Below are 14,657 nucleotides of genomic sequence, written 5' to 3'. Positions count from 1 at the left end.
CAGTATTTGCAGCACTAGGGCTCAGTAGTTGTGGCTCGTGAGCTGAGTTCTAGAGCGCAGGCTCAGTAGTTGTGGCGCACGGGCTTAATCGCTCTGCAGCATGTGGGATCTTCGTGGACCGGGGCTTGAACTTGTGTCCCCTGCATTGGCAGGCGGATTCTTAACCTCTGTGACACCAGGCAAGTCCCTATCATAAGTAGTAACGTAAGTGAAATCACTTTGTACTTTTTGAAACCACTTATGACCAAGTATTAATCAAACAGAAACTTGTGCTCTTAGATGCAACAACTTTGTACAGCTTAAAACATTAAGTCCCATTCTACTTACTAATACATGGTGAAAACTGACAAGAAATTTGAGACAAATGTATTAAGTGTTGTAATCATTTGCTCTAAATTTTAGTTCAGTTGAATAAGCCTTTGGGCATTTTCCATAAGCAAGTTCTGGAGACACCGATCAAGCTACTGATATTTGTGTATATAATTACAAAAATAGGTGAATGAGAAAAAAATAGGTGATATTTTAAAAGGTTTATGCTACTTGGAGGGCACTAGGTTATTGAAGGCTTTCTAAAAAACCTAAGTTCTGACTTTGGTCTTGAACTGTAATTAGGGGAAGTCTTCCATGGGGAAAACTAGAAAGAGCATACATAGGAGAATACTTAACGCTTTCAAATGTGGCAAGAGTCAGAAGTAGAGAAACAGTTTGCCTAGGCACTGGCAGCATTCTCTGGCTGTCTTTTTGACAGATGGGTCAAACATACAAAACTCTGCCCCAGGAAATTGGTATTATACCTTGGTTTTATTCTACCAATTTAGACCTTTAAAGGTACAGGCTTTGGTATTAGACTGAGTTGTCAGATCTGCTTCTCTCTCATAGCATTGTGAGCATTTGAAAAGATAACGAATGTAAAGAGTGTAAAACTTAACATTTTTAGCGGTTAAAACCAAGCAACAGCTGGACTTTACTCATTCATTTTAGTTTGCCACTGTTTGTTGTGAGGTGGAGGCTGAAAGGGAGGAAGTTGGAGCATATAGAAAGTAAAATGTAAATGTCTTGAGGGTTGCTAAGAGGGCAGAGACAGACAGGTACAGAGTACTTCCACTGAGAAATAGATGATTCAGTTCTTCAGGGGAGGCCAGAGCAGAAAGAATTTTTTAAAAAATTTATTTATTATTTTGGCTGCTCTGCACGGCATGCAGGGTCTTAGTTCCCCCAGCGGGGATAGAACCCAGGCCCCCTGCACTGAGAGTGCAGAGTCTTAATTTAACCACTGGACTGCCAGGGAAGGCCCTGAAGTGTTCTTTTTATAATCATGGCCTAACCTATAGAAAGGAAAGGGCGAGAGAGCCATGTGCTGGGACCCTTTAAAAGACTGTGAGGGGGGCTTCCCTGGTGGCGCAGTGGTTGGGAGTCTGCCTGCCGATGCAGGGGACGCAGGTTCGTGCCCCGGTCAGGGAAGTCCTACGTGCTGCGGAGTGGCTGGGCCCGTGAGCCATGGCCGCTGAGCCTGCGCTCCGCAGCGGGAGAGGCCACAACAGTGAGAGGCCCGCGTACTACAAAAAAAAAAAAACAAGACTGAGGGAATGTGATTCAGAGGACATGGCCCTAGTAAGAAGCACCAGGTGGGGTTTTCTTTCCCCAGTCACTGAAACACAATGTGGTTTCCATGCTGCAACACTTAATAGGTGAGAACTGGGTCATGATGGGGTATAAAAAAGCTTGAAAGTCATTTTGAAGAGCAACTCAGGTATGTTTGGTAGATGGTTTGTCACTCCAGATAAACTATGCAGTTAGTCAGGCTTTTGTGGTGCAATAAATAACACCGTGTGATAACAGAGTTAAGTCAGAAGGTACTTGGTGCTTGTGAATATAAGGGTATAAAACATTTCATCATTAATGTTTAAGGTTCCTACCCATTCACTTACATCAAAATGTAAACAAAAGCAGGAATGCTTCTTACCATTGGAGGTCAAATCTTACATTGCGAATACTAATTTGAGAGGGAGCTGGGAAAGAAAGCTTAGAAGGCCAGCACTAGATCAGTGCTTCTCATACTTGAACGTGATAGGACTCTTGTAAAATAGAGGGTGGGTGGTGGGCTGGATACGTCATCTCATCAAATCTGTTCAAAGGGAGTTTCATTGAACGTGGCTGTCTACATTTTTTTCATACTTGCCTCATAGGGTTGTGAAAATTATTTCATATCCAGATGAGGAAACTGAGGCAATTTACAAGGTTGATGAGTGGCAGAACTAAGATTTTCATGCAGGACTGAGAGTCTGTCGCTTGTGTTTGAGCAACTACAGTAATAGCCTCTAGTAGTGATACTCAGGTAAAAGGCTAGAAGCTACACTTTATTCCAGACAGCCCACTCAGACCAAGTCTTAGAAAACTGGAAATAACACACTTCTCTCTTATTACTGTGTTTCAGGTACTCAATATCTGTTTTTACCACCAAACCGTTATATTTTCCATGGTGCTGAGGTATATTCAGACTCTGAAGATGATGTCTTATCCTCTAGTTCTTGTGGCAGTAACAGTGATAGTGGAACATGCCAGAGTCCAAGTTTAGAAGAACCTATGGAGGATGAAAGTGAGATTGAAGAATTTTACAATGGTTTGGAAGATGATACTGATGTTAATGAGAGCGCCGGAGGAACTGGATTTGGAGCTGATGGAGGTGATCAAGAGGCAGTTAATGAAGCTACATCTATGAAACAGGAAGCAACAAGCATTAACTATCCATCGAACATAATGTAACATTTGTCCAGGTACAGGAATTGTTCCACCAGCATTAGGATCTTGAGCATGTCACATTGAATGTTTACTTGTGAACTCAATAGAGCAAGGACACCAGAAAGGTATAATATTTATAGACTGGTAAAAGTTTTTTTTCCCCATGGGTAATTTTTAACTTACTTATTTCTGTGCTTATACACTCAAACACTAACTTTTTTTAAAAGAGAAAGGTACCTAAGTATCTTTAATCAGCTGTTGGACAAGACTTTCTTTTAAAGGTTCATTTGTATGATACCTCCATATGTATATATAATTTTGTTTTTGCCTGGTGAGGTTCAACATTTTAAATTTTTCAAAAAGCCATTGGAATGTTAAATTAATGTAAAGGGAACAGCTAATCTAGACCAAAGAATGGTATTTTCACACTTTTCTTTAACACTGAATGGTTTGAAATCCTCATTCTCTGTTCCGCTAAACTTTTGATTCTTTATTCGCACAATTACCTATTTTCAAACACTGGCATTTTCCAAAACTTGTGGCAGCTAACTTAAAAATATCTCATGACATGCAATCTGAGTAGAAGGAAGTCAACAATATGTGGGAGAGCACTCAGTTGTCTTTGCTTTTTAAAGTGAGACTTGGTGCTAACAGTTTCAGGAATATTGTGTTTATTCAAATGAAGATGGCTTTTGTACTTCCTGTGGACATGTAGTAATGTCTATATTGGCTCATAAAACTAACCTAAAAAACAAATAAATGCTTTGGAATGTTTCAATTGCTTTAGAAACAATAGTGCCTGCCTGGGTCCCCTTAGTTTTGAGAATATTTGCCATTGTTGTTTAAACATACCTATCAATCACGGTGGTAGAGCTTGCATTGATCCTTTCCGTAAGTATTAAACTGCCAAGATGTGAATTTGCAAAGCCTTTGAATCAATAATAATGGTACTTCAACTGGGGGGGGGGGAGGGAGAGTGTAGTATTTTGGACTGTTGCCTCTCTCCCCGCCCCCCATTAATGAGAGCAGCAGACCCCCTGATTACAGTTTCAAAGCCAGTAAGTACATGTTTCCTGTTGGGAGGATTTGGTGTAATAAACACCAAACTACTAGCCTAGTATTATGGAGATGAGTGTAGTGTAACTTGCAATAGCAGAATAGTTAATCAAACTAGTTCTTATAACGTATTTAAAAGCTTAGCCTGCCTTAAAACTAGAGATCAACTTTCTTTTTCAGCTGAAAAAGCTTCTAGCCTTTCAAAAAAGTTCATACTTTATAAAATTGCACAGTAAGAATTTATTTTGCAGACCTTTCCCCCAACATTGCTTTCAAATAAAGTATTCCTGTGTTGCTTTAGTATTTATTACAACTTATCAAAAAGGGTTTGAAATATAGCTGTTCTTTAAGCATAAAATACCCAGCGAGGACCGTCACTGCCAGAGAAAAGCATTTTACCGAATGGCCGTCTCCCTACCTGAAAGATCTCTCAATCTGAATTTATTTGACTACACTAAAGAATGCAGTATATTTAGTTTGCCATTTGCATGATCTGTGTTTGTGCTATAGATGATATTTTAAATTGAAAAATTTGTTTTAACTTATTTTTACAGTGAAGACTGTTTTCAGCTCTTTTTATATTGTACATAGTCTTTTATGTAATTACTGGCATATGTTTTGTAGACTGTTTAATGACTGGATATCTTCCTCCAACTTTTGGAATACAAAACCAGTGTTTTATACTTGTACACTGTTTTAAAGTCTATTAAAATTGTCATTTGACTTTTTTCTGTTAACTTATGTGGTTTAAGGTATAACATTTTAGTTTTGCAGCTTTTGTACAGCTTTGAGGGCTATATTAGATGCTTTCTCCTCATACTACATTTCTTCATCTAATTTATATCTATCAGTCTCACCAGAACAGTACTTTGACAATGCAAGTTCTGGTTGTAGCAACTGGTGCATCACCAAACGTTTCAAAACTAATATTTCAACCATTCTAGGCCAGGAGCCTTAGGCCCTGCCTTTTCCCCTCCTTTAACCCTGCCTAAGAATAACTTGACATATGAAGATTTGACAAAGGACCAGCACTTTGAACTAATGTACTACTATATAATCCTGTGTCTAAACACAAGGAGTGGACAAAAAATGACTCTTGATCACATTTGGTATGAACTTTCTGAGGCTGACCCAGAAACCTACTATTCAGGAGGGCAGGAACATGCCCCTTACAAAGATGTAATGAATAAATCTTGACTGGCAGTTTCCCGCTCTCAGGTCGCTTGTCTTCCTCCCCAGCAAACTTTTGAAGTGAAGCTAAAAACAAGAAAACCCCTCTGTCCCTGTATATCTTGTTTGCACTAGAAAAATTACCTGTAAAATCCCATCCACAGATGTTATAAAAATAAGGAACCACTAGTGACATCATTCCATATATGCACAAAATGGAAAAATAAGTCAGGTAGTTCACACCTTAAAAAGGAGGGTACCTGGTCATTTTAAGTAATCAAGTACCTGGCAAGACCTGATTTAATTAAAAGCCATGTATTCAATGCTGTTTCCACTTCCCTTGGTTAATGCACCATATATTCCACTGATGCAGTACCCTAATTAATGGCACATGGTTTAATTAGCACTTACCTTACAGCATTATTTGACTTATTTGAAACCAGTCTCAACTCCTAGACATAATCAAAAAGCTCTTCCGACTCCTTAAAAATGAACAAAGTCAGCCTTGGGATGCTAGCAGAAATGTGGAGAAATGGTCTAATGACTCCTTTTTTAAAAAGTGCCTCTCAATTGGGATTAAAGATCACCTGGGAAATTTTTTAAAGTAACCTGAGCATCACCTTAGAGGTGACATTTAACAGGCCTAAGGTGGCGCTTGCACATAGTATTAAAAAGTAGCCCCAGGTGATTCAAAAGTATAGTAAGGGTTGAGAAGGAAAAGGAATTGGGGAGTTCCCTTCTGCATTTAACACTCCATTCCCAGGGGCTGGCCTAACAGGGAAGGTAAGGCAGACTTACATAAAACAAACTATTCCCAATTTATCTCTAGAGGTGTTAGCAGTGTAAGAGTGGGGAGCTACTGAACTATTCAGAAAGGAGAACAAAACTCTATAATAAGGAGTTTGGATGGCCCAGTGCAAAAACAGGTTGGGATTGGGAAGAGGCTGAGAGCAGGACCATGTGCCCTTGCTTTCAGAGAACTCACCATATGCAGAGGAAGACTTCCTTATACATAATACACTTCATCAAAAAGACTTTTGGTTAAACTAAATGCAGTGAAAATGATCTAAGAGTCAAAAAAAAAAAAAATACCAAAACTACCTGTTAGAAATAAGCCTAATGAATGAATGGTCCTTATGAGTGGGCCCTATGTGAAGGCTGGGGCTCTTAATTTAGGTCTCAGTTTTGATAAGTACATTATGGTTTTATTTCATGCCAATTTAAAGGCGTGTCTTGGTTCTACTGCCTTCTCAATCAGTCTGAACAATGGTTGGTTAAAATTACTACTGACTTAAAACAGGAGAGCTAAAAACATACAGTTGCTCTTACAGATAGGTCTACGTGGAGGCCAAGTATTTTCAAAAGTTTAGCCAACACTCACTAATCATGGTCCTTATAATTTAATGAACTCAGCATTTGCCTACTTTCTAACCTATAAAGCTCGGTATTTTTGTTGCTTTAAATAAGCAAATGGCAATTTGAAAAATCTTCAGTGGTATTTTAATTTTCTACCATGAATCTCCCTGCTGTTAATTCTACTGTAGGTCTGCAGCAACAGAAAAGGAAAATATCAGACTTACCCAAATTATGCCTGTATGTACTGTTGTGTTCCCAGATAAGATGTCAGGCCCTTGTTAAAATATGTTAAACGAACTCCACCTGTATTAATCCAAAGTGGCTGCTGTTTCACAGATGAGCTTCATAGCAAACAGAGGTTACTAAAAAAAAAAAAAGCATCTGATACATAACATTTATGTTTTTGATGTGGATAATCAGTATTCTCAAGGAATGTACAGGGAAACAGTATAATAACATACATGGAAGAATTTTCATTGGCAAAAATGTACTTTAAGGAAAATCATTAGGGTTTGTATCTATAGAAAAGACACCTATGGTCCACCGAGTTTAAGTTAAACTACTGAAAAGTACAGGTCCATGGGACTTCCCTGATGGCACAGTGGTTAAGAATCCGCCTGCCAATGCAGGAGACGGGTTCAGTCCCTGGTCCGGGAAGATCCCACATGCTGTGGAGCAACTAAGCCCGTGCACCACAACTACTGAGCCTGCGCTCTACAACCTGTGAGCCACAACTACTAAGCCCCTGTGCTGCAACTACTTACTGGAGCCCGGACACCTAGAGCCCGTTCTCCGCAACAAGAGAAGCCAACCGCAGTGAGAAGCCTGTGCACCACAACGAAGAGTAGCCCCCACTCACCCCAGAGAAAGCACGCAGCAACAAAGATCCAACGCAGCCAAAATATAAATAAATAGATGAAGTTAATAAAAGTACAGGTCCACAATCCCTTCTCCACAACCCTTGGGCTCATTTGCATTTTGGAATTATGAATGTTAAAGAATTTTTTTAAAGCACACATAATGTAGCAACCCACAGAGGTCTGAGGCAGCACCTAGATCAAACACAGAAAGTAATCAAACACATTAAAACATTGCCACAATAAAACGTACAAATAGTCCCATTTAGTCCCATTTAATACCATAAATGGCTTCAACAGTTCAGATCAGGTTTTGCTGTAAAATTATATACACAATTTTTTTTCAGAGTTCTGGATTTTAGAATTTACAGATAAGACACTTGGGGACCTCTATAAAATAGATGAATTTGTACGGGAATGGGAACTATCAATCTAAAATTTTAAGAGACCTTCCCTGAGACATTACTCTTTTTGAAGAATTTGGAATCTTATGTGAGAACCAATGAAAGTTTAAATATTAAACCAATGAATCTTTATTATTTAAACAGTTTTCATGGCATTTAAAAATAAATTTAAAAAATAAATATTTGCATTATAGCAGAAAGTCACATGTGTTGCATCACTCAGTGTTAACAATTTAATGACAGGAGATAACTAAGCATCAGCACCATAAAACTGTTAAGATGTTTCTTAAAATTCAAGTAAATCTTTCTAAAGCACTGAAAATTCTGTTTAAATACCAACCTGCAGCATCAATAGTTTTAAAAGCTATAAACCCAGTGACTGGTTCTCACAGTCACCAGTGACTGTATTCTGGCAACTAGGACAAAGTTCTTCCATTACTAAATACTAAGCTTTCTGATAACCTCCCATTTATCAAGAGTATCTCAAGAGTCACAAAAGGAAAGAACTATAAGTTATTTAGAGAACTCTATTTGTAATTTAGATTTGCACAAGGACATGTATTCTAGCAAAAAAGCAAAGACTATTTTCACCATACTAATTTTTTGCTTTCATAGATTCTCAGAATAAGGTTTACATAATTTTTAACCCTTAAAAGTCAGCTCAGTTCAATTACAACCATAGAAACTGTGCTGGTATCAGAACATAACTATTTTATTACAAAACTTAACAGTATTTACAAAATGAAAAAATAATCAAGTGACTATTGCAGGCCAAAGTTAAAGGTTTTTCAGCCATGATTGAAGAAAAATTAAGCAACATTTTCATGCACTCACCACCAGATCATTTGTGAAATATGCAAACTCTTAAAATTCATGTTAGTAAAACTTTCATGTATTCACAATACTTGTATGTTTATTGAAAGATGGCAAAAAAAACACACCATGGTTCTGTACAGTAAGTTTAATATTAACAGTTTGTTCATTTCCTTTAATATTTTTTGGCTTTCATGAATACTCATTGCATTGAACATTTTGCAAGTAAGAATTATAATAGTACCTCTGTCACCTTGCTGAATTCATCACCACAAAAAAACACACTAATAATTAGTTTAATGCTCTCGCAATAAACTGAATAGTTGTAACTCCAAAGTTATATTAAACTGAAGCCTTCATTGTGATCAATAGCTTGGATCAGTTTAGAGCGTAGAGTTTCTTTGTCCGTATATTTTGGAAGATCCAGAAGATTAAAACAGGTATGGGAAACTGGGAGATATTCCTCACCACCTCCTGTTGACTGGATGACTAGTATTAGACTCTTCATACCAAGAATAGGAATGCGATCACTACCTGTCAAAAATACTGCCAAGAAAAAAACCATTGAGCCAACTACTTTTATCAACACGACAATATGGAGTATCAAGTTATTAAGACAATCACTACAGCAAAGCTTTACAGTAACATTTGCTCTAATGGAAATGTTACTTCTACTGGAAGCCTATCTCCAGAATTTGTGGAAACATGATTTTGAGACACATGCAAACAATATTTTTTCTTTAAAAGTGTAATCTTAATATTAGCATACAGGAGATGCTTAATAAATGATACATGAATTACTCTTGTCCCTGAAACATTCTGAGAGACCTTCTTTTTGAAAAGAATAGCCATTTAGAACTAGTTTATAAACAAAATGCAGTTTTGATTATGATCCCCTTTTCTACTTGTCTTGTTTCTGTCATTTTTAAACAGAAATTTATAATTGGCAGCCAAATCTCAAATCACTGAAGAATGACCTGTCATCCTATGATATGCAAAACAGACACAGATTAGGCTATAAATAAGAGAAGTCCTGGAATAGAAGAGTTCTATTTTCTACACCAATTCCCAAAGTTCATGCAGAAGCAAAGAGAAAAAGAAAATGAAGGCTGAACACAGAAAAGAGCTATACTGCAGAGATCTTTTTAGAAATTCTAAAAGGAATTACATCCCTAGTTTATTGTAATCAGTGTTATAAATTGTTTTCTTTCATCTGAAAGAATTCTATTTTGGAAGCTAACTGAATTTAGCTTTCAAAATGCAAAAACACATAATAATGTAGATTAAAAAAACTAAAAACAGGACCTTGGAATAATAAGGAAAAAACCTTATCCACTAAAGTGAATCAATTAATCTCCTGTGAGAATAAGTTTATTAGATTCCATTCTCATAAAACAAAATTAGAAATACTTACACAAAAATTGTTTTTTCTTTTCCAATGGTAATTCGTGAAATACTTCCCAAAACATTTTTATTGTAGGATGTTCTGCCCAATATTCTCCTTTGTATTCTGTATTCTAAAAACAACACAACCTTTCATTAATATTAAGGGATATTAGTTTTATCTCGAATCTGATAAACTGGCTTCCTTAGCACATAAAGTTAACATTGTCCAGGTGTCTGAAACTCATGTGATTCAGTTAATTACTTACTACTTCTTGGGCATTTTGCAATTATTAATTCCAGGGGAAAGGGAAGAAAATATGTATGAATCAGCAGAAATGTCTCCCCCCTCCCAATTCAAAGAACATGACAGGATTGTAGTGTCATCTTCCACAGTAAATATTTAAAGGATAAACCAGAATTACTAAAATATTAATGGATTATTAAAGTTCAACATGGAATTAAGTATCTGCAATAATTATAAAATTTTCTTTCCCTATATTGATGAACAGAAGTCATACTAATTGTTTTGTATTATTCTATCTTCTCTTTAAAAAATAAATGGTTCTAAGAGCAACACTGGTAATTTTCTGTGGTAGTTTCCAAGATGGCCCTCAAAGATCTTTGCCTCCTGCTGTTCATGCCCTTGTGTAGTCCCCTCCCACACTGAACAGACCTGACCTCTCTAATCATTAGGATATTGTAGATACGAGAATACATGACTTCTGAGTCTAGATGACAAAAACTTCTGTGGCTTTAGCTTCTTTTTGATCATTCACTCTGAAGGGGAGCCAGCTGCCATTTCATGAGTACATTCAAACAGCCCCATGGAGAGGTCCTCACGGTGAGATTCTGAGGCCTTTGGTCAACAGCCATGTGAGTGAGCCATCTTGGAAGGGAAATTCTATCCTTAAATCTCAGATGACTAACAGCAACAGTCAGCATTACGACTGCAACCACGTGAGAGACCTCTGAGCTAAAATCACCGGACTAAACCACCTCTGAATTCCAGACCCTCAGAAACTATGTGAGACAATAAATGTCACTGTCATCTTTCAGCCACTATGTTTTGGGGGTAATTTGCAACAAAACAGCTAATACACTTCCCCTTTAACACACACTCCCCTCCTTTCTTTGTTCATCAGGCTAATTTCTATTTATCCTTTAGGGTTCAGATTAAATGTCACCTAATTCATTCACTGACTCATTCAACATACATAAAATGAGCTTTAGTCAAAGTTTGGGGCCGTGGGGAAACTTCAGTGAACAAAGTTCTTACTTACCTGGTGGAATGTACCATCTATGAGAGGCTTTCCCAGTTTCTGTAGCCTAGGTCAGGCTTCTCCTTATATACCATTCACTAAACTCTCTTCCTTTATATTCATCACAGTTCAATTATTTAATGTCCAGCTTCCTTACTAGAGGACAAAGACCATGTCTCAATCTTATTTACTGCTCTCTTCCTAATCTGTTGCATAGTATCAGGCATCCAGTAGGGGCTCAATGAATATTTGCTTGTGGGCTTCTTGAATGTAGGGCTCTTTTTGTAGCCATGATTATCTCAATGACTGAACTCTTGAGAAATCCACAACATATTTGCTATTAATTTATAAAGGTTTGGAGAAAATGGTTTGAATTTTAGAAAGCAGCTGATGTATTAACTTGTTTGAATTAGTCTGTGAGCATGTTAGTGGGGAAATGAAAGGAGGATGCCTAGTTTTTTCTATTTTCCTTTTTTTTTTAAACCTCAAGATGGTTCTGGGGAAATGTGTACACAGTCCTGATGAAGGAGAGCATTTAAAGTCACAAATCATAATCAATGTAATTATAATGAATCAGATACACAGTGGAAAAAACTAAGTATACTAAGTACACTAAAATATACTAAAAAAATGTCCTGTCTTACTGAATGAACACTTCTATCAGTTATATCTTCAGGCAAGGTTTTAACTACTTGCTGAGTACCCTTCTAAGGCTCTGGGAATACAGCAGTGAACAAAGAGAAAAAAATCCTGCCTTTATGGTGCTTACATTTGTAGTGGGGGGTAAGGAGCAGCAGACAGTAAAGACAATTAAGTAAAATTTTATTTAGTCAAATTCAAAGAAGAAAAATAAAAGCACAGAAGGGACACAGGGATGTGTATGTGCACATGTGCAATTTTTAGTAAGTTACCGAGTGAAGGTCTCTGAAAAGATATAAAGACATAAAGGAAGTGAGAGCAAGAAACGTTTGGAATTACCAAGGTGAAGAGAATTCCAAGCACAGGAAATAGAAAGGCCACAAGACTGGAGGGTTCTAGGCTCAGCAAAGAAGCCAACAAGGCTGAAGCAGAGTGAGAGGAGGAATGAAAGATGAGGCAAGAAGGATAAACTGTGTAGGATCTAAAGTGTGATGAGGAGAGGTCATTACATTGTTTTCATTGTAGAGTGACGGGAGGTGGGGTCCATTTCCACTGGGGTATCCTTAAAGTCAATACAGCTTTCTTCTCTTCAGCAGATCAATTTACCCCCAAAAAGAAATTTTCAATCTCCTTCCTAGAGGATTTAAGCCTGGCTACCTACCAGCTTTCTGAGTGCCAGCTTCAGTTCTATCTGTTTTCCCAGATTCTAAAGCCTCTCTCCAGAGGCTTTTTGCTGGGTGGTATTTTGCTGGGTAGGAAAGGAGATATGAGAGGTCTAATAATTCCTTAAATTAGCTCTGAAGTAATCGTATTGCTTTTAGCCCTGCCCTGCATCCCTGCCATTACACTAGCATGATGTGCCAATTCCTGAGCCTTTCAGAGATACTACACTGTGACACGGGTTGCCTCTTGACAACCCTGTACCTCTGGAGGGTTCGAATTCAATTTTCTTTGTTCTGAGTCACTCAACTCATCCACCTATTCTCTCTCTCTCTTTTAAAAAATATTTTATTTATTTATTTTCCTTATTTTTTTTGGCTGCATCGGGTCTTAGCTGCAGCACACGGGACCTTTGTTGAGGCATGCGGGATCTTCTCGTTATGGTGCACTGTTCGGGTCTCTCTCTAGTTGTGGCGTGCAGGTTTTCTCTCTCTAGTTGTGACACGGGGGCTCCAGAGCCCCCGTGGGCTCTGTAGTTTACGGCACGCAGGCTCTCTTGTTGAGGCGCGTGAGCTCAGTAGTTGTGGCAGGCAGGCTTAGTTGCCCCGCAGCATGTGGGATCTTAGCTCCCTGACCAGGGATCAAACACATGTCCCCTGCATTGGAAGGCGGATTCTTTACCACTGGACCACGAGGGAAGTCCCCATCCACCTACTTTCTGTCTTCCAAAACTTTTTTTTCTCTTGTTCACTGTATTTTTTGGGGGGTGGTGGTGGTTATTCCTATTTTTATTTCTTTATTGTCATTCTAGTGAGATTTTGGGAGGGAGCAGAGAAAAATGTGTTTATTCCAATACGTCTAACCAGAAGTCCTAATTTTTTTTTAATTTTAAAATTTTATTCCCTGAATTATTACACAGTAAAATTGACTTCTTCTGATGTGTGTATAGTTCCATGAGTTTTTTTTTTTTGTGATACGCGGGCCTCTCACTGTTGTGGCCTCTCCCGTTGCGGAGCACAGGCTCCAGATGCGCAGGCTCAGCGGCCATGGCTCACGGGCCCAGCCGCTCCTAGGCATGTGGGATCTTCCCGGACTGGGGCACAAACCCGTGTCCCCTGCATCGGCAGGCGGATTCTCAACCACTGCGCCACCAGGGAAGCCCTCCATGAGTTTTAAACACGTGTATAGATAAACCACCACCACAATCAGGATACTGAACCATTCCATCACCCCAAAGAACTCTCTTGTGTTACCCCTCTGCAGTCACATTCTCTCTCCATCCCTAGCCCCTGTTCACCATAGTTTTGGCTTTTCAAGAATGTCATATAAGTGGAATTATATGGTATGTAATTCTGAGAGTGACTTCTTTCACTCAGCCTAAGGACTCTGAGAGTCATCTCAGGCATTGCACGTGTCAATAGTGCCTTCCGTTTTAACACACAGTAGGATTCTACGGTATGGATGCAGCACAGTTGGTTTATCCATTCACCCACTGAAGGACATCTGCGTTGTTTGCAGCTTTTGACTTGTTTGCAGATTTTTTAAAACATAATTAAAAAAAAAAACTTGTAGGGGCTTCCCTGGTGGCGCAGCGGTTGAGAGCGGGACACGGGTTCGTGCCCCGGTCCGGGAAGATCCCACATGCCGCGGAGCAGCTAGGCCCATGAGCCATGGCCGCTGAGCCTGCGCGTCCGGAGCCTGTGCTCCGCAACGGGAGAGGCCACAACAGTGAGAGGCCCGCGTACCGCATAAAAACAAACAAACAAAAAACTTGTAGTAAAATACACATAACCTGAAGCTGATCATCTTAACCTTTTTGAGGCGTACAGTTTGGTACCATTAAATACATTGGCATTACATGCAACCATCACCACTTTCCATCTCCAGAAGCTTTTCATCTTGCAAAACTGAAACTGTGTACCCATTAAACAATAATGCCTCTTTCCTCCCTTGTTTACAGATTTTTGTGTGAACATAATATCTAGGAATGGAACTGCTAGAGAATGTAACAAATATATGTGTAATTTTATAAGAAAATGTCAAACTGTTTCCAAAGTGGCTGTATCATTTGTATTCTCAACAGCAATGTATGAAAGTTCCCAATCTTTGTATCCTTGTTAGACTTAGTAACATATTTTTTTATGTTAGCCAACGTAACAGGTATACAGTATAGAACTACTATTGCAAAAGCTGTATCAGAGGTTGCTAGATTACAAAGATGGAAAAATGTACAGATCAACCCTGCATACATCTTTCTTAAAGTTGATCTAACCTAGCACTTTTTACTAAATGTTTATCTGAAGAAATATCTGAGAATT

The 14,657-nt window shown here is 38.5% G+C and overlaps 2 protein-coding genes across 9 annotated transcripts in view; one reads left to right on the top strand and one right to left on the bottom strand.

Annotated features, from left to right (window-relative positions):
* SIRT1 (sirtuin 1) overlaps positions 1-5,442 on the top strand; it is a 32,335-nt gene extending 26,893 nt beyond the window's left edge. The window contains exon 7 of one of the 2 annotated variants that reach the window (XM_059054947.2): positions 2,435-5,442. In XM_059054947.2, the coding sequence (XP_058910930.1) occupies positions 2,435-2,763 (329 nt within the window). In that variant the 3' untranslated portion in view covers positions 2,764-5,442. The remainder of the gene's footprint in view (positions 1-2,434) is intronic. The other variant, XM_059054945.2, reaches the window with a different exon arrangement.
* HERC4 (HECT and RLD domain containing E3 ubiquitin protein ligase 4) overlaps positions 1,574-14,657 on the bottom strand; it is a 140,266-nt gene continuing 127,182 nt past the window's right edge. For 6 of the 7 annotated variants that reach the window (XM_059054934.2, XM_067025509.1, XM_059054935.2 and 3 more), the window contains 2 exons: positions 9,810-9,912; positions 8,274-8,941 (listed from right to left, as the gene is read on the bottom strand). In XM_059054934.2, the coding sequence (XP_058910917.1) occupies positions 8,733-8,941; positions 9,810-9,912 (312 nt within the window). In that variant the 3' untranslated portion in view covers positions 8,274-8,732. Of the gene's footprint in view, positions 2,582-6,545; positions 6,684-7,180; positions 7,374-8,273; positions 8,942-9,809; positions 9,913-14,657 lie in introns of those variants that run through there. The other variant, XR_010838956.1, reaches the window with a different exon arrangement.

The sequence above is a fragment of the Kogia breviceps genome, chromosome 2, assembly GCF_026419965.1.
Source record: "Kogia breviceps isolate mKogBre1 chromosome 2, mKogBre1 haplotype 1, whole genome shotgun sequence".
NCBI lineage: Eukaryota > Metazoa > Chordata > Mammalia > Artiodactyla > Physeteridae > Kogia > Kogia breviceps.
Note: the sequence above shows the minus strand (reverse complement) of the source record. Positions and strands in the feature narration are given on the sequence as shown.